Source organism: Oryza glaberrima, chromosome 2 (genome assembly GCF_000147395.1).
Source record: "Oryza glaberrima chromosome 2, OglaRS2, whole genome shotgun sequence".
NCBI classification, from domain to species: Eukaryota; Viridiplantae; Streptophyta; class Magnoliopsida; order Poales; family Poaceae; genus Oryza; species Oryza glaberrima.
In genome coordinates this window covers 5,268,718-5,294,758 of record NC_068327.1, presented here as the reverse complement: position 1 = coordinate 5,294,758, position 26,041 = coordinate 5,268,718, and the positions used below count along the sequence as shown (strand labels likewise).

Sequence of the window (26,041 nt, the reverse complement as noted above, 5' to 3'; positions counted from 1 at the left end):
ATCACCGTGGAACTAGAATGACGTCGGTGATGAATTTGAATCATCTGAATACTCGTTTATGCCAAGAATCGGTCGGTTTAAGGAGTATGCGTGTTTTGAATCTTTCGTCGAAATTAATTTAACTTCAGCTGAATTAACAAGCCACACAAATTCTTACTCGATTGATGACTAAACTGACCGGCTGTCCATGCAGTAGTACACCTGTTCTTGCGTGGAAAATCTGTATAGAATTAGTGGAAGGAGGCTGTCCGTAGCGAAATGGATTCCATTATCGCTAACGGGACTTGAGAGGTGACAGAGCGACCCTATGGGTGTAAACCTGTGGGGTGCAAGTGGGTGTTCAAGAAGAAGTTTAGGCCTGACGGTACTATTGAAAAGTACAAGGCTCGGCTTGTTGCTAAGGGCTATACTCAGAAAGAAGGCGAAAATTTCTTTGACACTTACTCACCTGTTGCTAGATTGACCACAATTCGTGTGCTACTTTCCCTAGCAGCCTCACATGGTCTTCTCGTTCATCAAATGGACGTTAAGACAGCTTTTCTTAATGGAGAGCTGGATGAGGAGATCTATATGGATCAACCTGATGGGTTTGTAGTTGAAGGTCAAGAAGGCAAAGTGTGCAAATTGTTGAAGTCTTTGTATGGTCTGAAACAAGCTCCTAAACAATGGCACGAGAAATTTGACAAAACATTGACATCTGCAGGCTTTGCAGTCAATGAGGCAGATAAATGTGTGTACTATCACCATGGTGGGGGTGAGGGAGTTATTTTGTGCTTGTATGTTGACGACATACTGATATTTGGGACAAACCTTGATGTGATAAATGAGGTTAAATCATTCTTGTCTCAAAATTTTGATATGAAGGATTTGGGAGTAGCTGATGTTATCTTAAACATTAAGCTAATTAGAGGTGAGAATGGGATTACACTCTTGCAGTCCCATTATGTGGAGAAGATTTTGAATCGCTTTGGCTACATTGATAGTAAGCCTTCTCCAACACCTTATGATCCTAGCTTGTTGCTTCGCAAGAACAAGAGAATTGCTAGGAATCAACTGGAATACTCCCAAATTATTGGCTCGTTGATGTACCTGGCTAGTGCAACTAGGCCTGATATCTCCTTTGCTGTGAGCAAGTTGAGCCGATTTACCTCTAATCCGGGAGATGATCACTGGCGTGCGCTTGAGCGAGTAATGCGCTATCTGAAAGGTACTGTGGAATTGGGGCTTCACTATACTGGGTATCCTGCGGTACTGGAGGGTTATAGTGATTCTAACTGGATCTCTGATGTGGATGAGATCAAAGCCACTAGTGGATATATCTTCACACTGGGTGGTGGTGCTGTTTCATGGAGGTCTTGCAAACAGACCATTTTGACGAGGTCAACCATGGAAGCAGAGCTGACGGCACTGGATACTGCTACTGTTGAGGCAGAATGGCTGCGTGATCTACTAATGGATCTGCCTATTGTTGAAAAACCGGTGCCGGCTATCCTTATGAACTGTGACAAATCAAACGGTAATTGTCAAAGTGAATAGTTCTAAGGATAATATGAAATCGTCTAGACATGTGAAAAGACGATTGAAATCTGTCAGGAAATTAAGAAACTCCGGAGTTATAACGTTGGATTACATCCAAACAGCGAGAAACCTGGCAGATCCCTTCACGAAGGGACTATCACGAAATGTGATAGACAATGCATCGAAGGAGATGGGTTTGAGACCTATGTGAGTTATACTATGGTGGTAACCCAGTCTATGTGATCGGAGATCCCGTGAATTAGATCCTGGGAAGAACAAATCATTAGTAAACTAGAGGAGAGTACCAATATATACCCTCTCCAAGTGAAGATGCATGTACTCTCGTGAGCTGCAAGGCAGGTTGGCTATGCCTTAATGAGTTCTGTTGGCTTTAATTAGCGAAGATGTTATCCTGCAGAACATTCTTGAAAGAACTCACCTTTGTGAGCTTGACTGTTGGTCGCAGTCTATGAAGATTTTGGGTGAATCTTCTAGGAAGGTTACTAAAGACCTAGGAGTATGACTTATACGCTCCAACCGAGGGGTAGTCTACAGACGGTCTAGTACCAGATAAGACTTTGAGTGAAACTTGCTTGCACAAGACTTGCAATTCAAGGCGTAGTCCATTGTTCAAGTTGTGAGTAAGTGTAGCTTGGAGTTCTATGTGGATGTTCAACCTTAATCGGTCTCCATCGAATCGTTGGTATATAAACAGTACATTGGAAAAGGCAAATCTCAGTGGGATTTTGAGATTTGGTGGGGGATTGTTGGAATTAATGAATGGGCCTTAGCCCACTCGAAGATTAATTCTTTGGAAAATCACAAAAGCCCACCTCATGGGATGGCATGCATGTGGAGTTTAGTACCACCTTACTTATTCTAGGAGAAGGGGACCTCTTTAAAAGGGAGGATGCCTTCCTAGCCATTTGAAGCATGTGTGGTGGAGAGAAGAGGGGAAATACACGCGCGCGCTCGCTCGCCTCGCCGGGCCGGGCAGGGCAGGGCAGGGCAGGGCAGGCGGCGCGCGTGCACGACGTACGCGTCGAATGGTTCGAAAAATTGGCTTCTCACCCTTGCGCAGATGCAGCCTCCTTTTGCAGTTTTGTTTTGCTGCAAATTCGGATTCGTTTTTGTTTTGGAAACGTTCCGAAAAATCCGGTGCGTGCAAACGGCATGGAGTCCGGATAAGTTACGCGCGACTTATCCGGTTCGGTTACGCGCAGTAGAGATCGTGCGGGCGCCCTGATCAAGCGACCCTTCTCTATATAAATCGACCCGCCGTCTTTCACGCAACACACGCGAAATCAATCTAGGGTTTGCCTCCTACTCTGTACTGCGCCGTCGCTCGTAGACTACTCCATCTCGCTCGCCGGCGTGCACCGGCGATCGGGAGAGCAGGTCTCCGGAACCTCTGTCTTCGATGTCCTGCACCGGGAGAAGACGGCAATAAGGTTTTTGGGAAGCGCTTCGCGCGACTGCTCCCTGTTCGTTCGCGACGGCTCGTCTTCCTCTTCGCTCGCGTGTTTCGTGCCTTCGTAGACGCCTGCGAAAAGTTTCGACCAAGCAGCCGGTCTTTCCGTCACCTCGGTACGTGTTCAATATGTTGCGCATATTTGATCTGTTCATGTTATACTGTGTAGTTTACATGTGTAGATCTAATGATGCGTTCATGCTAGTTTTCATCTGTAATGTCATGATTTATTTATGGAATAGATTAAATCATTATATGCCTATAATCTCAACATTTACTATATATATTTCCGATATCTTATATGGACACTAATGAGAAGTATGATTTGGGCTCTAATCAGCAGTAACCAAAATTAAAATCTTTTACTCCAACTTACTATATATATTCAGCAAAGAACTATGTCATGATATGATACAGTGATTTATCATTTGCTAAGTGGAATTTAAGTGGAAAAATGGGATTTTTAATGCTTGGAATGCGCGTTCACATTATAGTCATGATCTCCATAGTTATTTCAGGTGACCATGATTAAAGTATAAAACAAATAAGGTCAGGTTCCATCGCACAGCTCGCACATGCTTATCGAGGCCCTATAAGCCGCATCATAAAATAAGCCAAGCGGTATATTTGTAAACGAAAAATAATTTATAAATACAACTTTTATATACGAATTCTTAGCGAGCTAAAAACAAAGGCCGAAAAAACTTTGATGAAAAACCCTAAAATCAACTCCAAATTTAAGATTGAAAATTTAAATTTTAACTAATAAGTATAAAGGTCCCTTAAAAATTGCACCCACATATTTTTTTTTATTTTGCTTCGTTTATTTTTGTACCCCTACCATAACCGACCAGAGCCGTGTAGTCCATAGAGAGATGCTATATGCTCATGCGGTAGAAAGCAAGAAGCACGATCAAAGTTTCCATGATGTATGCGTATGCGTACGTGCTTATATTAATTTACATGAGCTGAACCTGCTGATGTTTTACCTGGCCAATCTACTTCTTCTTTTGTTTGACCTTCACTTGCGATTTTTCAAACTTTTACGGCGCAAGGGCAGTGCAGTGGTCGTCAGGTCGTCTACCAAAAACTGTTAATTAGCACAATTCTACCTTTTCAAACTTTCACCTGCTGATCGATGCGATTAAATAATTCATACTAGTCGATATGCACTGATAGCCATTCGTGCGTGTCCATTAATTCAGGCGAAATTAGGCTTGTTTACTGCAGAGATCATCAGATTAGTTGGCGCTAGCTTTGAGCGAATTAAATTCCTGCATTTCAAACCTACGGAGCCTATATATAATTGAAGGAATAAATTTGGCAAAAGTTTGGTCAAGCTAGCTTGTACTTCATCCGTTCCACAATGTAAGTCATTCTAGCATTTTTCATATTCATATGGATGTTAATTAATCTAGATAGATGTATATGTCTAGATTCATTAACATCAATATAAATATGGGAAATGCTAGAATGATTTACATTGTGAAACGGAGGGAGTACATTTGTTAAGTTGACGTCGCATTTGTGATTTGGCCAGTAATGATATAACTTTAAATAAAATCAAATGACTTATAATATAAAGCGGATGGAGTATATCTTTTTTATATATGACGACATTGACTGTTTAGATAAGTTTGATCATTCATCATTTTTTTTGCAAATAATGATTTTTTTCAAACAACAAAAATATAATTCAGGTTTAGAAAACCTTTAATGATAAATTACTCAAGTTACAATAAAATAAATAATTATATATTTTTTTACTAAGACGAATAGTTAAACGTATCTAAAAAGATCAACGATGTCATATCTCAAATTTTGCAAAATTATAATGGCATGGTTACAATTTTCCCTAAAAACAAAGGAATACTTGTATATTTTTTTAATTAGTTGACGCCGTTGACTTTTGGGTACATGCTTTTATTTATCTTATTAATATAAATGTACAAATTCGTAAGATATAAATCACGCATAAAGTAATTTTAGTAATAAAATAAATTAGAATGAAATAAATGATAATTATGTAATGTTTTAAATAAGATAAATAATCAAACGTGTGTTGAAAAGTCTATTAGAAAATAGAGGTAGTATAGTCATCAGTTGTGCATTTGAACAGAAAAAAAAAGCATCTTAATTTGATCTGTGACAGTGATATGCGTGGTATATATCGACAGAAACGCCGACTTCCCTGAATAATACTCCGACGGGCACTGCAAATTCGCCCCAAAACGGCAAAAGACAGGTCAATGTAATCTTGCTGCGCCACCATTAGTTGTTGCCTAGTTCTGACTTACATAGTTATTATCAAGTCGTATATGCATATTGGCTGGAAATTAACGTAATGCCAACAAGATATGACAAGATCGACGACGAGTCCTACTGGTTAATTGTTGGATCGGGCCTAACACTCATGTACACTGCGTCAATTGTGTCATGCACACTGATTCTTTGTTTGGAATTCAGTAAAGCACACTCTTCTGACAGTTTGCGGTTGCTGTGATGCGATACAGGAATTTAATTTAGTAATTTTAGTCTCGCTATTCTCGTGGATAATTTTGTATGGAATGTGGTTATGCACACGCTAACTTGCTGTCAATCCGCGAGAAAATCAATTTACAATGCAAGTATATGTGCACCTACAGTACACACACACACCCTATGTTATCATATTTGCTTTAAGATTTATGTGCATAGCGCAGTTCATTACAACACGAATTTCCACAAAACATCCAATGGCTCGCATGGCGGTACACATACACTTGCGTTATAAAAATCCTATTCCGTGGTCAGTTGTAGCTACATTGTGATGTGAAGTTCAGTTCATCGATTTTGGGGAAGTCCTACACATTGGTTGTATGGTCGCTTGCACTATACCTCCTCTGTTAAAAAAAAAATCTAATCTTGAATTTGAAATTGGACATACGGTTCAAATTCATAATTGAGTTTTTTTTTTTATGAAGAGAGTATGCTTTAAATTAGTAGAAGATGTTTCCCGGAGTAGAAAACTACTAAGGCTGCAGGAGTGATCTTCAAATCCCCTTCCCAATGTGCTCCAATATCCCCTATCCAACAATGCAATGGTCAACCAATTGAAAAGGATCCTTTGGTTTTAACCTAAAGTATTGTGAAACGAATGAGTGGTGGTATGGTCAGCGCAACGGTGCAGTCGTAATCCACATTGCTAGCTGAATTCATGGTGATAATTCACAGTTCTTCCACAATTCCACTACTCTTCTAGCTCGCATTGGTCAGTAGCCAGCTAGGTTGCACACTTTAATTAATTTGCAGGCGTGCTGCATGTGTGTTGCTAGCTCTTAGCTAGTAGTAGCTACTAGTACATTCCTCCCGTTGAAGACGGCGCATTGCGGCTCCATAAGGGAAGATCAGGATCTATTGACCATGGAGAGGAGATTTCTACTCTCTACTGTAGCAGCACCCCTTGTTGATTATCTCGGCATCGTAGACATGTTTGGTTTGAGCACAAGATGAAATAGGCTGCAACTATATATACCCTCTTCGTTCCAAAATATAACAACTTAGGACTGGATAAGACATATCCTAGTATAACGAATCTAGACATATATATCTCTGTACAGATTCGTTGTACTAGAATGTGCCTCATTCAGTTCAGTATTGCTATAATTTGGAACGGAGAGAGTACATCTCTATTTTTAAGGCTACGATGATCTCAGCTAGCTGCCTGTTCTTGGAGGGATGAGGAGAGATGGGACTACATGGACCATGTGTAGATACATTTTTGAAGAAAATGTGTGGATGTATAGAGTGTTTTGAATGGCGACATTATTTACAAATAAAAAGGTATAGATAAAAATTCAGAGAATTCCAGCAAATTTAATAGCCAGCATGTGCCATCGAGCGATATCCTTTTTATGTTTTTTTTACTTATTAGCATCAATTGCGTGCATATATATTCTTTGTGATTAATAATGAGCTCCAAGCAAAGGATATAATCCATATATGTCGGCCACATATCGTAGGATCCATCATTCATACTACTCCCTCCATCCTAAAATATAAAGGTTTTTAGAGAGATGTGACATATTCTAATCCTTAAAAATATAAGGACAGATGGAGTATATACTACTGCATGTTAATTAATTCAGTCAGAATATCCTACTAGCTTTGTGGAGTACGGAGCAACGGCTAAGGGCACCCACAATGGTTATCTATAAGCTCTCTACAAGAGATCCATGTCAGCATATTTTTCTACTTGGAAGAGATTAAATGAGGAGAGAGAGAGCAAAGCTATCTACTAACATAGAGATAGTCTATAGAGAAAAATGAGGCAATTGATTAGAGAGCTATAGATACCCATGTAGACATACCATTGAAGTGGTTTACTATTAATCTAGTCTATTACTGAGATGTACATGTTTTATAGATAGCACCTTACTTTACCATTGCGGGTGCTCTAACACTCGTGCTGGAGCTTCAGTACAGCAATTAAGGAATCGCGCGTTAAGATTTTCCAATGTTTGTCTACATATAAAATTAATTATTTACACTTATTAACGCAGTGTGTGGCAAAGAATTTCCACATGAAATTCATGAGGTTTTAATTTCTTGGAAAGGACGATATGGAAGCAGAAATAGGCAAGAGTGCTGTACTGTTTTTTCCTATTTCTTTTATTTCCCTCATTGACTTTGGGAAGAATTCATTGAACACCTCTGAAATTTTGAACAGGCTAAGGCCGGCACCAATGCAATAGCTACCCTCCAATAACTGGCTCTCTTTGCTGAGGGATAAAAAAACTGAACTAATAAAATTCTACAATATAATGTGGCTGTGTTGACTGTTGATGCCTTGATGTTATCAAGGGTTATTGCCTTTAATTTTTCCTGGAGTGCCTATTTTCATTGTGTTTATTAAGCATATTATAATTAAAAAAAAAGTGATCGGATATGAATTTTGAAGATTGTATATATCGATGTTGACAACATTTTTTTTCGTGATTGGAGATATTGCCTTGGCACAGCTATATCTATGACTTAAAATGTACAGCATTGAGACTTTGACAGCTTATTTTGATATAAATATATAGAATTGTAATATACTCCCTCCTTCCCTAAATGTTTGACGCCGTTGATTTTTTTAAACATGTTTGACCGTTCGTCTTATTCAAAAACTTTTGTGAAATGTGTAAAACTATATGTATACATAAAAGTATATTTAACAATAAATCAAATGATAGGAAAAGAATTAATAATTACTTAAATTTTTTGAATAAGACGAATGGTCAAACATTTTTAAAAAAGTCAACGGTGTCAAATATTTTGGGATGGAGGGAGTATATAGTACACCATTATCATATACTTGGGCCACTTGTAGTTGTATGCTTCTACTTGGATATCATCACCTTAATTACATGGCAATAAAGTGATTTAATACGATTCTATATATACTCTTTCTTAAAAAACCAATCCTCATCCAGATTCATCCCCAGACCATTGGACAGAGGGAGTAGGTATTAATGGGTCACTCTCTTATGACTAAATTACCTTAGCCTGTACAGCTAGCGTCCATTTTGTTTTCCCAGAATACAAACTGAACCATTTGTTAACCTTGCCATTGCCGTCCACTTGATGTATTACATCGTTGATGAAATGTTACTTATTAGCTGTAACTTCGTAATTTTCAGCCGTCTTGACGGAGATACATATATGACTAAATAAATTTTACGGTTCTTCAAAATATATACAACATACTTCCATAATGTAAAATTTGCAAATTTTTGACATAAAAAATCTGGTACCTTAGGTTTGAAGTATTGAATCTTAGCAAATTTTACGAGGTATCTCCTCAAATACCGTCAAATATATCAAGTAGCCACACAAATCTTCGGCGATGTGATGGCAAAGAAAGGAAAACCTCGTGGTGAAGCAACAGATCAATCAAATCCAAATTAAAGCATGATTGTGGAGTATTAAGTCGCATGATCCATTAGACAGAGATGTATTCGATTATATATCCCTTGAATGCACGGTTCAAAAACCTTCTCAACATATTTGCAGATGGCTATCAATATATGACGACGCGGTACATTCCTGTTCCTCTTAAAAATTTATTTGAATATTTGATGGAGATATTTATATATCCACACCAAAAGGAGGGTAAGGTAGTTCAATGATTTAGAAATCAATAGAGATACAAGTGAACATTTTACATGTCGGTGCAAGAGCTTGATATCGTTAATTATTTGCACTCAACCGACACAAATATTACCCTAGCGTCCATATGAATTTTTTTTAAGAAAAAAGGTTATTTTATTAATTTAACAGAGTGGTTACAATCTTATTGGACAAGTCCATGAATACAAGTTGAAGCATCTAGTCTCCATAGTGAACTATGTCTAGTCCTAGCTAATTGATCTAATTTGATCATGAGCCACTCTATTACGTCCTCTTTCGCCTCTACGAGCAGAGCACACCAACTCGATTGGTTAATTACGTCCTTATGTTTTTAATAGGATTTTACTTATGTTTACAAATTTTTAGCATGTGTTGAAGGAGAGCACAATTCTGTATGGTGACATATATGTGCATCTTTTATGTAATAAAAAAATACAGAATATTCAACGATTACATTTTTTTTTTCGTTAGCGTACGATCTGTCTCTTATAGCGGGTTGTGAACTTGTGATGCATTGTCACCTTAGTAACAACTCCCTCCCTTTCAGGTTACAAGACGTTTTAACTTTGGTCAAAATCAAATTGTTTTAAATTTGACAAAGTTTATGGATAAATATAGTAATATTTATAATGCCAAATTAGTTTCATTAAATAAATTATTGAATATATTTTCATAATAAATCTGTCTTGGGTTGAAAATGTTTTTTTCTACAAACTTAGTCAAACTTGAAGAAGTTTGACTTTAGCTAAAGTCAAAACATCATGAAACGGAGGGAGTAGTTATTCTTCCCTCCCCACTAAAAAAGGTGATATGTATTCTTCTGCGCATGTTAATTGCCGTACTATTTTAACTAAAAACATTGTATGAAATATGTAATTTGTATAGTTGCAAATGACATTGTAAGTTGTAACTTATCTTTTCATAACGTTATTATTATATTAAAATTTTTATATTTGATAGTAAATTGTGTGGTAAAAAGACACTTTAAAGATGACAGTATCAAATAGTGTAGTCTTAAACCATGGGACAAACAAACAAGGTATTTACAACATCATTGGCGACTGAATTGCACGATCTTTGAAGAACACACCAAGGTCATGAGATGAAAGCAACTGTATTCTCTTCTTCTTTTCTTTAGCAAAGAATTGTATTTCTCTAGAAGCATTTTTTTCTCTTTATTATAATGACATAAATAAATGAAACCGTGTTTGGAAAAAAGAATTCATATTTATCCCCAGTTTAAACCGATTTAAAACCTTTCCCTAACTAATTCGAGCAATCTTTGCAACAAATCTCAAACGGAAATCCGCGCGATTTACGAGGAAAATTTACGATTTTACAGGAGGCACAAGAGGCTGTACTTTGTAACGACCTTCTCTATAAATTCGCGAGCTCGGGGGAGGTGTTCGACAGTGTACTCTCCCATCCTCTCCACCTCAATCCCTCTCGCCGCCATGGCCGCCGCCGCCATTGTTGTCTTGCTCGTCTGCTCGCTGCCGTCTCTGCTCGTCTGCTCGCTGCCGTCTCTGCTCGTCGGCGCCGCTGCTGCAGGCGGCGGGGAGAAGCAGTCGTACGTCGTGTATCTTGGAGAGCACGCCCATGGCGAGCGGCTGGGCGCCGCCGCCGCCGCTGACGTCGACGTCGAGGCGCTCGCGCGGCAGGCGGAGGATTCGCACTGCGAGCTCCTCGCCGGCGTCCTCGGAGAGTAAGCCGCCGCCGCCGGCCGCCGGCCGCCGATCGGATTAACGACGTCGATGAGATTGTTTCTTGGGTTTTTGAGTTTTGACCGCGAGATTTCGGGAAATGCAGCAAGGAGAAGGCGCGGGATGCCATCTTCTACTCGTACACGCGCCACATCAACGGCTTCGCGGCCAACCTCGACGCCGCCGCCGCTGCCAAGATCGCCGGTGAGTTACTCCACCTTCGCCGCCGTCGCCGACGACGACGACCGCTTGTTCGCTAGTGAGAGAGAGACTAATTCTTCTTTTACTCTTCTTCGACGTCGACGATGGCGACGGCGACGGCGTGCAGAGAAGCCGGGCGTCGTGTCGGTGTTCCCGAACAGAGGCCACAAGCTGCACACGACGCGTTCGTGGCAATTCCTCGGCCTCGCCGGCGTCGGCGGCGCCCCCACCGGCGCCGCCTGGAAGAAGGCCAGGTTCGGCGAGGACACCATCATCGGCAACCTCGACACCGGTAATACTATAATACCCTCTCCACCTCCATATCTCTCTAGCTTCCTTGTCAATGGCGGCGATGTCGGTGGCGGCGCAGCCGCCGTTGTCGGAGCAGTGGCCGGACACGATAAGATTCTCTCTACTAGTACTCCCTCTATCTAAAAAAAACCTAATCTAATATTGGATTTGACGTTTTCTAGTACAACGAATCTGGATATACTTCCGTCCAAATTTGTTTTACTATAAAACATCAAATCCAATAATATGTTGAGTTTTTTTGGGATGGAGGGGTAACAAGAATCAATTAACTCGATAATTAGGCGCGAAATCTTTTCATGTGAGATAATTGCTCGGTTGACTTGATCAATCGGGGTGCAATTTTTAATTTTATTTAGCGGCATTACGGCATTAGGAGGGTACTACAACTACTTGTGATCCATTCAAAAAACTTTTATCTCCTTTTCTAGATGTGACATGGAAGGTATCAAGATAATAATTGACCTGGTTTGCGATGGATTACGTTTTTGTTTGTAACCTTGTAAAATAGTACTATTTTCTCTAAAAGGTAAAGTGATGACTAAATAGATACAGTTAGGTGCAAATTCCGACAAAAATGCCCTTTCATATCATGAATTTCGACGCACCGGTAGATTATTACTGAGCGGTTAAAATTCCTAGTCTGTATAAGAAATTAGTGTGTTTGTACCTCTGGTTTCTGGATATGTGACTCTTTTCAATAGAAAACAATCTATAGTAGGAATTTCATTGTTATTTGAAATACTGTCAAAATTGGAAAATTAAATGGCCGGAATCATTATGGTAATAGTCACATGATTACAAACAAAATTCAGATATACTCAAATTTTACCCAAATCAACGTACCTAGAATTTTATGTACTGATAATAATATATTCTAGCTAGGTGACAAATAAAAACTGGTGCTATGCTGTCAGATCATTCCATAAGACCCCTGTCCGAGATACTTCGACAATGATTACCATCTTAACTAAACTATTCATGGTTGAGCACCTAAACTCTTTTTTATGAAAATTTATTTTCTGTCTTCTAACCCAAGAAGCACATGCTGTGATGCTCCACATGATTAAGAAAGAAGATGAAAGCACATGATCCATTCATTCATTCATCCATCACACCATCTGATTAAGAAACAAGGAAGGTACAGTGTTTTTGACTTGCAACAATTAACAAATCAACCAATCTAGCTGGAAGTTAAAACAGGATGAGCAGGACTATTCAATGATTTGGATTTTCTTGGCCACTGTGATTGATAGTGGCAGCCTATCTGTGCAACCACACTACAATTTTATTCCTTCCTTTGCCATTTTGTCCTCCATGCTCCTTGCTGGTAAACACAACAGCAGAATTTTAGATGCAGACAATGGCTTGGTAGTTGCCTGTTTAAGCAGGCAATTGATCATGACACTGATGTCAGTGATCACTGTCCTTGACTGTTCTTTTTTCCATGTCTGATTGTAGCTTGATCAGTACTGTTTCGTGGAATTTGGCATGAATTGTTTTGTCTCTCTGTGTGGCTGTGTTGGATGTGAAGGTGTGTGGCCAGAATCAGAGAGCTTCAGGGATGATGGATTGGGGCCTATTCCATCATGGTGGAGAGGAGAATGCCAGAAAGGCCAAGATGATGCATTCTCTTGCAACAGGTAATTAACAGACTGAACCTGAACTAATCCAATTCATTCTCATACATATTTTATGCATATACATTGATATAGTTCTTGCATTGGATTGTTATCCTGAACCTGAACTTGTACTTTGTCTAAGTTGCATTCCATGTCACAAGCATGCATATTCAGATGGGGCAATTACTTCTCTTGGAGAAAGATTTTGCAGTGTTGTTCAGATCTAGAATAGGGGAGCATGAGCATCTCAGCACTTTTCTTTCTGAAAGTTGAGATACTTTTTTCTCCTTTGTAGTGTGAAGCACTACCAATTTTAGAGTTGAGACCACCGCAATATGCATGCCTGTGAGACCACCACCAGCTGATGCCCCTCTGATCAACCTGCAATGATAGATAGACATTCAGGCATGGTGTGCAAAGTGACATGACACCAAGTGATGGTGTGTCTCAACCGCAGTTTTAGGATAAAAATTCAGTCAGGAAAATAAAAACAAGAACTTGGAGAAGCTTCATCTGAATATCTGAATACTCTGGTCTGATTTGGTAATCTCTGAAAAAAAAAACTGACACCATTATATTTCAAATGATACGGCTTTTTAAGGAAGCCGAACAAACAGGATTACTTAATGTTATTAGCCTTTTAGTGTTGGTCTTAATAAAAGTTTATTCCTTGGCAATGACAAAAAGGGAAGTACTGTACTGATTGATGTGAAGATAACCAGAATGTTATGGGTATTCTGAGAGAGACAAAACATTCAGTATCATCCATCCATGGTACGGAAGATACTTTTCAAGCAACCGAATAAAAAAAGGCACTTTAGATTTATATAATGCCCGCATCTAGGGGGAAAGTGAAGAAAGTGACATTTTTGAAAATATGTGGAACGTATAGTGTATAAAAAACATAGTATTAAAGATTTTTCTCTTTTATCATAACATTATAAACATTCTTTTCAAAGAAACAAATAATATGTTGCTGCTTGTAGAATTTTCTTTAATCTAGACCTATTTTAGAGATGGCAAAGTTACACTACGAAAGGAAGACATCTGAATTATCTCGGTGAAGATCGGAGATTCAGTGCCCTTTTTTCTTTTTTTTTCCCCTTCAGAAATAATGTCATTTTCGTTTACTGTGTGTTTGGCAACTTTGGGGAAGGAAATGCACAATATATTTGCATTTTATCAATGTCATGTCCTGATTCCTGATCTTAAGTTTATACTCTTTTAGTCTTTATTGTTTAACAGAAGAGTCTATGCATCTGCAAACATATTCATAGACAGACCCCTCAGGGATGGCTTTTCTCTGAAAATAAAGCTCCTTACGCTTTTGAATCTCTCTCTTTTTTTAACCAGTTGAATATTTCCAATTTATAGTTTTGAGTTTATAATTTTGTAATAGACAGTGAACCCTTTCTGTAAACATTATCATGAACAAATAAAAATGATTTTTGTGGGGGGAGAAATCCAGTTGCAGGAAGCTGAAACAAGTTGAACACTTCCAATTATTTATAATTTTGCATGTATAATTTTGTAGAACAAACACTGAATAAACCCTTCTTTCTAAACATCATAAAACACTTAGGCCCTGTTTGATTCAGCTTAAAATTATTATAATCTGGATTATTAGGAGTAAGCTCCTGTTTGATTCAGCTTAAGATTATTATAATCTGGATTATTAGGAGTAAGCTGAAACAAACAAGTAGATTACTATGATAGATTATTATAATCTATAAGCCAGATTACTATAATCTAATAATCTCCTGTGGAAGAGCTTTTTTTAGATTATTGGGTGGCTATAGGAGCTTTTTTTAGATTATTGGGTGGCTAAAGACCCACAGACGCCTCTAATAATCTTGAGAAACAAACAGCTCGCAGCTTATTCTATGTCAACTTATTATAATCTAGCTTAGAGTAATCTGATTTAATAATCTAGATTAAAATAATCTTAAGCTGAAACAAACAGGACCTTAGAAATGATTTTATTTGAAAAAAATAAACAAATAAATATAAATTTGAATTGCAGGAAGCTGAAACAAGTTGAGAACACTTCCAATTATTTATAATTTTGAATGTATAATTTCGTAGAATAGACACTGAATAAACCCTTTTTCTAAACATTATCATGCACAAATAAAATGATTTTTATTTGAAATAAACAAAAATAAATAGATATAAATTTGAATTGCAGGAAGCTGATCGGTGCGCGCTTCTTCAACAAGGGGTACGCGTCGGCGGTGGGCAACCTCAACACCTCCCTCTTCGACACGCCGCGCGACACCGACGGCCACGGCACGCACACGCTCTCCACGGCGGGCGGCGCGCCGGTGGCCGGCGCCAGCGTCTTCGGCTACGGCAACGGCACGGCGAGCGGCGGCTCGCCGAAGGCGCGCGTGGCTGCGTACCGCGTCTGCTACACCCCCGTCAACGGCAGCGAGTGCTTCGACGCCGACATCCTCGCCGCGTTCGACGCCGCCATCCACGACGGCGTCCACGTCCTCTCCGTCTCCCTCGGCGGCGACGCGGGCGACTACTTCGCCGACGGCCTCGCCATCGGCTCCTTCCACGCCGTCCGCCACGGTATCGCCGTCGTCTGCTCCGCCGGCAACTCGGGCCCCGCCCCCGGCACCGTCTCCAACGTCGCGCCGTGGCTCTTCACCGCCGCCGCGAGCACCATGGACCGCGAGTTCCCTGCCTACGTCGTCTTCAACGACACCAAGCTCAAGGGCCAGAGCCTCTCCGCCTCCGCCCTCTCGCCGGCGTCGAGCTCCTTCCCCATGATCGACTCCTCCCTAGCCGCCTCTCCCAACCGGACTCAAAACGAATCGTAAGTCAACATGCAATTTTTATTTAATTTGAATTCAAACTCGAGAGCTACTCTGATATCAACTCACCCGTTTCATACTATAAATCATTTTAACTTTTTTTCTTATTAAACTTTTTAAGTTTGATCTTTTTATAGAAAAAATTAATAGCATTTACAACATCGAGTTAGTGTCGTTAAATATAACGAATATATTTTGATAATATATTTGTTTTATGCTGAAAATATTATTATAATTTTCTATAAACTATCAAACTAAAATATTTTGACTACTCAAAAAGTCAAAACGTTATAATATAATATGGAGGGAGTAAGCTGATGAGAAAAGGCGGAAAACTTATTTTATATTTAACATTAGTGATTATTAATTGTGATTAGTGTGTGATTAGTGGTGTGATTAATGAGATGCAGGCAGCTTTGTTTCCTGGGATCGCTTGATCCGGAGAAGGTGAAGGGGAAGATCGTGGTGTGCTTGAGAGGAGTGAACCCGAGGGTGGAGAAGGGCGAGGCGGTGCTGGAAGCCGGCGGCGCCGGGATGGTGCTCGCAAACGACGTCACCACCGGCAACGAGATCATCGCTGACGCCCATGTCCTCCCCGCCACCCACATCAAGTTCAGCGACGGCCAGATCCTCTTCTCCTACCTCAAGAACACCAAGTAATCAAGCAGCCGAAAACATTGTGCTCGCCGTTGATCGATTTGCTCGCCGGCGTCGCTGATGTGTGGGTTGTGTTTTAGGAGTCCGGCGGGGACGATAACGAGGCCGGAGACGAGGCTGGGGACGAAGCCGGCGCCTTTCATGGCGGCGTTCTCGTCGCAGGGGCCGAACACGGTGACGCCGGGGATCCTGAAGCCGGACATCACGGCTCCCGGGGTGAGCGTGGTGGCGGCGTGGACGCGCGCCAGCGCGCCGACGGACCTCGCCTTCGACAAGCGCCGCGTCGCCTTCAACTCCGAGTCCGGGACGTCCATGTCGTGCCCGCACGTCGCCGGCGTCGTCGGCCTGCTCCGCACGCTGCGCCCCGACTGGAGCCCCGCGGCGATCCGCTCCGCGCTCATGACCACCGCCGTCGAGGTGGACAACGAGCGGCACGCCATCCTCAACTCCTCCTTCGCCGCCGCCAACCCGTTCGGCTTCGGCGCCGGCCACGTCTCCCCGGCCCGCGCCATGAACCCGGGCCTCGTCTACGACCTCGCCGCCGTCGACTACCTCAACTTCCTCTGCTCCCTCCGCTACAACGCCACCGTCATGGCCATGTTCGCCGGCGGCGGCGGCGCGGCGCCGTTCCGGTGCCCGGCCTCGCCGCCCAAGGTGCAGGACCTCAACTACCCGTCCATCACCGTCGTCAACCTCACCTCGTCGGCCACCGTCCGGCGCACGGTGAAGAACGTCGGCAAGCCGGGGGTCTACAAGGCGTACGTGACCTCGCCGGCCGGCGTGCGCGTCACGGTGAGCCCGGACACGCTGCCGTTCTTGCTCAAGGGGGAGAAGAAGACGTTCCAGGTGAGGTTCGAGGTGACGAACGCGTCGCTCGCCATGGATTACTCCTTCGGCGCGCTCGTCTGGACCAACGGCAAGCAGTTTGTCAGGTCGCCTCTCGTGGTGAAGACGACGACGCCGACGATGGCATGATCGTGATTAATAATTATTAATTATATATAGGGTATTGGTTGATTAATTATTAATCGATTTAATTAGGTTTAGGAGGGGTGGTGGTGTGTAAAGAAGCAGACATAATTAAACGTTTGTTTGAATTCTTTAGCTTCAGAAAATCTAAATGTTTCATGTGCATTTGCTCGGAAAGTCATGGAAAATTCTGAAAAAAGAAAAGAAAATCAATAATAATACACGTTACAGTACAATGTTATATGTTACTCCACAAGCATGCAACACTAGAATTTAAATCCAATCTATACATCTCATATCATAGAAAAATATACAAATTTAACTACTCCGTCTGTTTCTAAATATTTGACGTTGTTGACTTTTTAAATATATTTGATTGTTCGTCTTATTTAGAAAATTTAAGTAACTATTAATTATTTTCCTACCATTTGATTCATTGTTAAATATATTTTTATGTATACATATAGTTTTCGGGATTGCTATATGACATTCGAATGAAATTTGGGGAAGAAATCTTACATATTTTGGACCACTGGATCCATGCCAAGATTCGTGCGTCGGCTTCTCTCCTCCAACTTCGGCGGGTTCCCCTTCTTCTCCGGCGCCGGCGACACCCCAACTCCGACGGGTTAGGGTTTGGGGTTGGGGTGAGGGTAGGAGGGCCGAGGGGGGTTGGGGGAGGGGGAAGAGGGGGGGTTTCCTCGGCGCTTAGAGGGATGGCCGTGGGCGGCGGAGGACCGTCGGCGGGCGGCGGACTCCGGCGGGCGGCGAGGCGGCGGTGGCGCCGCCGAAGCCGCGGGGATGGAGGGCGGTGGGCCGGCGTTGGCGGCGGGGACAAAGCAAGTGTGAGATTAGGAGAAGGCGGCCGGTGCTGGTGGATCCGACAGCGGGGAGCCGCCGGAGACGGGGAAGACGGTGAGGCGGGGGCACCTCGCCGTCGCCACCTCGAGGAGAGGAGGGAAGGGGGAGGGGGTGGGGGAAGGGGAAGGGGCCTCGCCGGCGCCGTTGACCCCTTCCAGCTAGCCGGCGAGGCGAGCGGTGGTGGCGGGAATCGCGCGAGGACGGGGTGGTGGCGGCGTGCGATCTGAATCGGTGGGGAGGAGGAGAGGAGTTAGGTTAAAACGGTCTGCACGAATCTTGAAGCATATCCAATGGTCCAAAATTCGAATGATATGGGGTGACATTTTGTCACAAGATGTATAGACAGCCCCTATAGTTCTACATATTTCACAAAAGTTTTTTAATAAGACGAATAGTCAAACATGTGCTAAAAAGTCAACGGTGTCAAATATTTAGAAACGGATGGAGTATAAAGAATCGCATTTGTTTGTTGTCTTTCTTTGTGTAGATCAACGTTTGACATTTATTTTTTGTATGATCTTTTATAACCATTTGATTGATATTTGAGAAATGAGATGTAAATGAGTACAACATGATGAAAGGCTTGACAATCGACAACACATTGTAACAGAAAAACTCGACAATCGACAGTACATTGATTGCAGTTCACCTGTGAGGACTATATATATGAGACCAATAATTCACATCATTGGCAAACAAATGAGATCGAAATGCACATGATCTTTGTATCAGGTACTGAAGGCAAGAAAATGGGTTTTCTATGGAAGGAGAAATATGAACCATCATCTCTAAACCAAAAGCCTGTATTGGCCAAACAGAAGTTCTAGTTTCACAAAGGCCCAAGAGGTGATATACTGATATCTCCCTCCATCACTGTGTATAAAATGTTCAGCCCTTGAAAGGGTCGTGAGCAATAGAAAGAACTCTCTCAAATCATCATCACAAGACTCTAACCACCAAACAAGAAAGCAGCAGCCTGCTCCTCATTCCCGTTGAACAACTTGAGAGCTTGGATTACGGATGCCCGGTCGAATCCAAGTTCCACCAGTTTCGTGACTTTCGCTTCGAAATCTCCTCCTCCCTGGTAGATGTTTTTATAGACAGTCAGAATCAATTTGATGCACAAAAGTTTAACAAAAATAAAAGAGATCTCGACTACCTGTGGTTGCGGAGGATTCACAGCTGGAGCACCTGGAAAGAAAATGAAAAGATGGAGGTTTCTCATTAGCTCGAAGTTATCAGATGGCATAGATTACGCAGTCCTAGACCTACCAGAGCAAAAGCAAACTAACCTGTAGTAGGAGCTCGTGGTGGCGCATCAGGAGTCTTCTCCCGTGCCGTTGACGATTCCTGGATAAGATGGAGTAAATAAGGATATTTTGATGTTACAAATCACAATTCAAGGAAAAAAAGCAAAAGCTAATTTAGCTTACTCCAGCAGCTCCTTGGCTGAGAGATGCTAGCTTCGATAGTTTCTCTTCATCACGTATATGTGAAGGGATGTCTTTCTCTGAAGATAGAATAGCAGAGTGGTTGAAGAACTAAATTTATAAAACTGCATAAGTATATAACCAGATGAAAGTCTAGGAGGAGGGAACTATAAAAATTAACTTCTTTGGTAGCTTTATTTCAGTAAACCTTCATGAAAACTACATTTATAAAAATGGAATGCATTGTTGATACAAAATTACTTACCTTGTAAGAAGGGCACTGAAACCTCACCACCTCCTACTCTAAGAACATTGTCTTTTAAGTCAATTATGCACTGTGTGAGATAACAAAAGAATCAGTAAGAAGTGTAATCAGACTATCAGATTTAGATGCAACAGCATGTACCAGATCTTAGTCACACGATTACCTGATGTTTCCGCAGCATATCAAGCCCAAAAAGAAATTCCATATTGGGAGCATCCAATACTGTGAATGAACAAGGATAGAAGACATGGCCAATCTGTCCAAATCAAGCTGTCAGTATTTACATTACAAACTACTTCTGCTAAATAATTAGTACGGAATTACATATCACGATTCACAAATTGCAAAACCATTGAAGTTTGTAGAGGTATGAGAATAACTGAAATCGCTAGGTTCTAAAGGAACACCAAAGACTTGGGTTATACTAGGACTTGTCACATGGTTTCTATGGGACCTGGAATTTCATGTTTTCTACCCAGGTGATGAATTTTGTATCATATAAATAATATATTCTCTCACACTGTAATATCAGTGGCATGGGTACATGAATCAATCAAACATACCTTTATTGGGGCTACATGTATTCTACCAAGAATCTCTGATTGACCAACGCCAATAGCAACACCTCTATATCGCTGATCAAGCAGCCTAAGCAACCTGCATATGATATTTCTTTGTCAGATGTATACACAATATGTAAATATGCAATGGTGTACATTTCAGTTGAGTATCAAGAGAAACTGATTTAGTTTCTCCCGTCTCAGAGAAAAATGTTAAAGTAAGCTATTCAATATTTATGTCTTCCCATGCAGAATTACTATACAAACTATAAAAGTTTAAATAATTCCAATCAACCAATATCTTAAATTGCAAGTGTACCCGCAACGTTCGGCACAGCTTTTTGATATGATAGTTGATTGTGCTCCACTGTCAACAAAGGCCTGAAGATGAAAAAAAAAAAACAATGGAACATTAAACATATCCTTACAATCAGTGAGAAGAATTAAAACATTGCACCCAAAAAAAAGAGCAGCAAAAGCCTACATTAGTTCTCAAATATTTAAATTTCACCAGAATGCATTAATTCTCAGTATGTTGGTTATATAGGATAAATGTGAAAGAGTAATACCTTCAAAGGTACACCATTGACTTCCATGTCCACATACAGCATAACCTGATATCTCAGAATACTAATTGGTTAGCAAGTATCACAAAGCATAGAACATAAAACAGGAGAAAACTAAGGTAAAACGTACCACTCGAGCAAATGCTTCAGGGTTGTGCTCCAAGGCAGCCTCCCAGTTTTCATCAATACCTTTCTGTAATGCGACAAGTAAATTAAAGTATAATAATCAGACATCTAACTGGATAAATTCTAACAGGTGAGTAGAGAAGAAAGTATGAATCATAGTGAAATCAGAAAAGGTACTTTTTTAACTGTAGAAAAACAGAATGCTGTGACGAACAATTCATTATATCCAAGCATGGTAGCCAGAAAAATTTATATTTAAGTTATCTTGTTTATTCTTAACTTTGTAATAAAGAATCTTTATGTCTCCTTAACACTAGTCACTATTGTAATGATGATCATGATATCTCACACTTGTCCACTGATATGCGAAAGGAATCATCACCTAGCGGTCAACAGGTTTCAGAAAAAAATATGCTTACCTGCCGAATTGCAGCTTCAATTTTCTTCTGAGCTTCAACATCAAAAGGATCAGCATACATTAGAGCCTGCAAAACACACATTTATTAGTGAATTTTCTAACGTTAATCAATAAGACAGTAACACAACACAACCAACAAATCATGAACTACCAAGCCTCGAAGTGGTGAAGTATATGTAAGATAAGTCAAAAGTGCAATTTTGGAAAATACAATGCACACGAAACATCATAGAGATATATACTTATATAAATGCAAGGAAAGGCTAAATCATTTTTTAGATAAAAAGACTGCAGAATAGAAAATCTTTAACTGTGCTGTGAGTAACATGCAGGAACAAACCACACAATCTCAGCTTTAGTTCCCAAAGACATGGTAACATATAAGGGCCCCCTTAATATTCTCCCTTTAAAAGTAATGCTATCTCGTGGTAGATACTCACAAGCTCTTCTTCCTGCTTGCGCTTTAGTTCTAGTCTTTGTTGATGGCGTGACCGCAAGGTATTTTGCAACTCATTGATGTCATCACCAAGAATAGCTTGTGCTAATGCCGGGTCATTCTGCAAATAAATATCCGTTTTCCGATATAAGAAAAGAAAATATTTGCCCCAAGTGATATCTAAGCACATTAAAGTTTATAAACTGTCCAGCCACAAAGTAATGAAGCTACCAGTAAAATTTACCTGAAGGAGTTGTCCCATAAGTTGTGAATCACCTCGAATATGTTGTCGGAAAGCTTGAGGATCAACAGCAGATCCATCAGGGTTTAATCTTATAATATCCTGAGATGGCCTGAAATTTTCAACCCAGACAAATTAAATTGGAGAAAAGAAACCTTAGTGGCATCGCGATTCATAGCATCAGTTTTAACAAACTAAAAATCCTTTATTGCGCAAAAAGTAATACTGGACAACTACAAAGGAGGTAACTGCCAGTAAGACCAGAATTGAACTGAAGGATGTAAAACTCTTAAGTAATTCAATTCGGAATGTAAAACTCTTAAGTAACTCAATTAAAAAACTTTACAAGTATATGTCATGCAAATCAATTTACTTTTTATGCACGAGGAATGCCAGCAAGCAGACCTTTCATTAGAGGTAACCTTCACCATCATCACAAGATCGCCATCCTGGACTCCGACGGTGCTAAGTTTATCCGTGTTCTGTATCTCCCTGCCATTGAAGTGAAGCTGCTGCTGCCGCAAAGGCACACTAGTCTGTCCACAAGCAGCCAAAAAACCAACAATGTGAGAACAGTGAGATCAAACCCAGTAGCTGCAGAGCCTTAAACACATAGCTCACACAAGATTACAGTCCCAGCTCACCTCCACCTCAAGAAGCGCCTTCAAATTCTCCACCTGCAAGAACACAGCACGCACAATTTAGCCAAAAACTGCATCTTTCCCATTCTAAACCACAATTCAGTTCCAAGGTATTCTACAAAATCTAGCTCTACAACCATATTATACCAAGAGCACGAGGAAGACGAAGGGACTGACGCTCTAAACCAAACCAAACAACCGAAGCCTGTCAAAGATCCATCCAATCCGTACACCAACAGACGATCCAACACACCACAAGAACTGAATCGCTGACCGCCTCTCAACTCAAATGCGCCCGCTCCGCACCCGAATTCCCAACGAATTCCGCCACTAGATGAACCGAATTTGTCCCAAAAAGGAACCCGTCTTGATTGACACCCCCCAGTTACAGAGATCGAGACGAGTGGGAGGGCGGCGCGGGGGGGCTTACAGATTCGTCGGGGTCGACGTCGACGGTGAGAATCTGCTCGTCGGCGGTCATCACGGTGACCTTCATCTCGCCCGCCGCCGCCGGTGGGGGGGATCGATCGAGCTCCTCTTCTCCTCCGCCGCCTCGGCTGCAGAGAGGTAAGGGAAGTGGTGTGGGGGACTTGCCTTGCTTGGGCTCGGGGGAGAGTCTACGGGTGTCAAATCTCAGGTTGCCTCCTTCCTTGGTTTTGCTTGGAGAAGTGGAAAAGAATCCTACTTGGATTGAGAAAAAAAGAAAGTCGCATTATCCAATCTACTCCCTCCGTTAAAAAATAAATTCTAACCTAAAACATACTACATCTATCCAGATACATTGGCCATATTTTTCTTCAAACTTTCAACTTTTTTATCACATCAAACTTTCCTACACACACAAACTTTCAATTTTTCCATCACATCGTTTCAATTTCAACCAAACTTTCAATTTTGGCGTGAAATAAACACAGGCATTGTGCTAGAATATATTCCACCCCATCTTAAGTTGGGTTTTTTTTTTTTTTGATGGAGGGAATAAATCTGAAATTATTTACCCGGTTTTCGTTTTGCTTTCTGTTTATGCTCTGTTTTGTTTTGTTGGTCGTGTTTGGGGGTGCGAATTTTGTTTTTTTTTTGTTAGAACTCGAGCTGTTTTGTGAAACATTTATTGTTTGCTCCTGTATTTAGCTGTGGGTTTGTATTTCGTTGGAATTCAAATGCAAAATACAGTGGATGCTTGTTTGATTCCACCGGATTCAGCTGTCGCATGTTCAGCTAGTTCAATTTTTAAATAACCATATGAAAAGGAACATTTGCCCTTTCTAATATAATGTGCAATCCTTTTATGTGTCAGTGAAAAAAGAATCCAAAAATATTGTACAGCAAGTTGTTCGTCCTTACTAAATTCATTGAAGGAATTTTTATGGGTTATTTTCTCCCCTTTTAAACTTCCACTTTCTTAGTTTTGCACATATGTGTTTGTCTAAACTGCTAATTGGTTCGCTTTTAAAAAAGTTTATATAGAAAAAATATTTTGAAAAATCAAATTACTTTGTTTTCCAAGTTTTGTTAATTAATATGCTTAATTAATTGTACACTGATCCACCTCTTGTTTTGCATACCAGATAAAGGGTTCCAAACCCCACAAAATAACATGGTCTTGAGTTGTTATTGACATGTATTGTCGTCATTGCGTGAGCCAAGAGGATAAATCCTTAATTCAGCCACAAAACACACGTGCTACAAGTAGACTTGGATAAGTTCACTTTATGCTATTTAATTTGTCACCGAGTCTAAAATTCATTTATGAACCGCAATATTAGATATGATGCATTCATCAACTTCTAAAACCAATGCAAATAAGATCCCAATATGGTTTGGATGGTGGTTTCGCATGTCGTGATGCCTACGTAGCGTTGATGTAGCACTTAAAAGCAGAGAAAACCATGGACCCACATGTAAGTGATTATTCAGTTAAAAATAAAGAAAATTACAAGTAGGACCCGCATCTCCTCCTCCCTAATCTCCCCGTACCCTCCTTGCCACCCTCACCATGGTCGTTGCCACGCTCACTGAGCGCGCAACAGCGTCGCCGTCTCGGGTATCACGCTGTCCGTATTCTCTCTCCTAGTGCAGTTCATCTTGGTGCGGGCGAGGCCTTCACATACATCGGCAGCTAGACTTCTTCTTGCACGAGTGCCCCAAGGGCATGAAGACCATGAGCACTGGCATGTTCTTGAGCAAGGGGGATTGGGGAGGAGGAGATGTGGGTCCCACTTGTATCAAGTCAACATCACGTAGGCATCATTTAAAACTACCATCCAAACCGGGGATCTCATTTGTACTGGTCTTGAAAGTTAAGGAATGTGTCATATCTGGTATTGTCATGCTGGAATGAATTTTAGACTCGGTGACAAATTAAGGAACCTAAAGTGAACTTATTCCTGCAGACTTCGTATGCTGGCCCACGTATCCCGGACTAAATCTAAGTTGGGCTTCCAAATTTGGAACGAATCAAATTAAGGCCCATCCACGAGACGGTAGGCAGCCAAAGCCCGGAGCTGCGCCCCTCGAAAACGTCCGCTGGTTTTGGTCCTGGCGGCCGGCCGGCTGGTAGGCTGGCAACCACACTGATGAGTAAATTATTTACTCGCCTCCCTCCCAACCGCTAAAGTGTCAGTGTCAACTACTACTACTCTCATCCAGTCAACCAATCACTGCGCCTCTCAATATTGACAAAAGCTTCCACTAATCCTACCCTAACCACAAAGTCAAGTCCGTTCTTGACTATACTAAGGCCCTTTTGTTTAAGCTTATAAGCCAACTTATAAGTCGAAAAATCTAAGCCAAAACAAACAAGTAGCTTTTTTATTTGGTTTTTTTAAAGCCATAAGCCACTCTAACACTATTAAGCCAATAGCTAGGTTGGAGAAGCTTTTTTGGCTTATATGAGATAGATGTATAACTCCACCACTAAACTTAGGACATTAAATCCACTGGCTTATAAATCATATAAGCCAATAAGCTGATTTAAAAGTCTAGATCAATAAGCCTAAGTCTAAACAAAGAGTGCCTAATTAACCGCGGCTATTTTCTTTGCAGTTCTCCCACAAATTCTTAGCAGCAGCA

At 41.0% G+C, this 26,041-nt stretch overlaps 2 protein-coding genes across 2 annotated transcripts; one reads left to right on the top strand and one right to left on the bottom strand.

Moving 5' to 3' along the window:
- Positions 1 to 10,559: 10,559 nt before the first annotated feature.
- Positions 10,560 to 17,649, top strand: LOC127761635 (subtilisin-like protease SBT5.3). Its single transcript, XM_052285960.1, has 7 exons — positions 10,560 to 10,847; positions 10,952 to 11,049; positions 11,174 to 11,338; positions 12,890 to 12,998; positions 15,166 to 15,801; positions 16,210 to 16,455; positions 16,537 to 17,649. The coding sequence occupies exons 1-7, from the start codon at positions 10,597 to 10,599 to the stop codon at positions 17,429 to 17,431; spliced, it is 2,400 nt and encodes a 799-aa protein (XP_052141920.1). The 5' UTR covers positions 10,560 to 10,596; the 3' UTR covers positions 17,432 to 17,649.
- A 1,271-nt stretch (positions 17,650 to 18,920) lies between these two features.
- Positions 18,921 to 23,616, bottom strand: LOC127761008 (protein DNA-DAMAGE INDUCIBLE 1). Its single transcript, XM_052285212.1, has 16 exons — positions 23,400 to 23,616; positions 22,973 to 23,005; positions 22,734 to 22,864; positions 22,332 to 22,440; positions 22,092 to 22,208; positions 21,653 to 21,718; positions 21,238 to 21,300; positions 21,111 to 21,155; positions 20,861 to 20,922; positions 20,545 to 20,638; positions 20,145 to 20,237; positions 19,982 to 20,051; positions 19,720 to 19,796; positions 19,579 to 19,636; positions 19,446 to 19,477; positions 18,921 to 19,367 (listed from the first exon to the last, which is right to left on the bottom strand). Exons 1-16 carry the CDS (start codon positions 23,463 to 23,465, stop codon positions 19,236 to 19,238), a joined length of 1,248 nt encoding a protein of 415 aa, XP_052141172.1. The 5' UTR covers positions 23,466 to 23,616; the 3' UTR covers positions 18,921 to 19,235.
- Between the last annotated feature and the right edge of the window lie 2,425 nt (positions 23,617 to 26,041).

Bases quoted from the DNA above. Each gene is read 5' to 3' on its own strand.
- LOC127761635 (XM_052285960.1), top strand. From the start codon at position 10,597: ATGGCCGCCGCCGCCATTGTTGTCTTGCTCGTCTGCTCGCTGCCGTCT. The intron at 11,050-11,173 runs GTGAGTTACTCC...GACGGCGTGCAG, and splicing joins CGCCGCTGCCAAGATCGCCG to AGAAGCCGGGCGTCGTGTCG. The intron at 12,999-15,165 runs GTAATTAACAGA...TTTGAATTGCAG, and splicing joins GATGCATTCTCTTGCAACAG to GAAGCTGATCGGTGCGCGCT.
- LOC127761008 (XM_052285212.1), bottom strand. From the start codon at position 23,465: ATGAAGGTCACCGTGATGACCGCCGACGAGCAGATTCTCACCGTCGAC. The intron at 21,719-22,091 runs GTGAGTATCTAC...TGTGTTTTGCAG, and splicing joins GCAAGCAGGAAGAAGAGCTT to GCTCTAATGTATGCTGATCC. The intron at 19,637-19,719 runs GTAAGCTAAATT...CATCTTATCCAG, and splicing joins TCAGCCAAGGAGCTGCTGGA to GAATCGTCAACGGCACGGGA.